The sequence below is a fragment of the Aptenodytes forsteri genome, unplaced genomic scaffold (assembly GCF_000699145.1).
Source record: "Aptenodytes forsteri isolate BGI_AS27 unplaced genomic scaffold, ASM69914v1 Scaffold617, whole genome shotgun sequence".
NCBI lineage: Eukaryota > Metazoa > Chordata > Aves > Sphenisciformes > Spheniscidae > Aptenodytes > Aptenodytes forsteri.
Window position 1 is genome coordinate 83,641 of NW_008796119.1, and position 440 is coordinate 84,080.

Here is a 440-nt window from a genome sequence, read left to right on the forward strand (position 1 = left end):
ACTACGGCGCTGCCCCCCGGCTCTACCCCCCCGTGCTGTGCTGCTGCGTGGCTCTCCGGCCCCGCTCCTTCCCAGCGGCTCTGCAAGAGAAGGGGGCCACGATGGGGTGCTGGGGCTCGGCCCCCCCCGGCCCCCCCGGCACCACCTGCCCCGGCTCACCTGCCATCCCTGGCATAGTGCTGCAGCACATACTCCTCAAAGCCGTCGGCCGCCTCCTCGTCGCCCTGCTCCCACCGCGCCACCTCCTCCAGCAGCTCCTCCACATCATCCACGAAGTCGACGAAGCGCAGGCGGTCATGGGCGACAGAGCCGTTGGCCCTGAAGGCGCCGTCCAGCCGTGCCGCCAGCCTCCCGAAGTGCCCCCTCCAGCCCAGCCGCCCCATGAAGCCCTCCAGCAGCCGCAGGAACTGTGCCTTCTGCACTGGCTCCAGCCCCGCCCC

General features: G+C 71.8%; 1 protein-coding gene across 1 annotated transcript in view; it reads right to left on the reverse strand.

The window, feature by feature from the left end:
- Window positions 1-11: 11 nt before the first annotated feature.
- PBXIP1 (PBX homeobox interacting protein 1) overlaps window positions 12-440 on the reverse strand; it is a 2,800-nt gene continuing 2,371 nt past the window's right edge. The window contains 2 exon segments of the mRNA XM_019474118.1: window positions 12-80; window positions 160-425. Of these exon segments, the coding sequence (XP_019329663.1) occupies window positions 23-80; window positions 160-425 (324 nt within the window). The 3' untranslated portion in view covers window positions 12-22.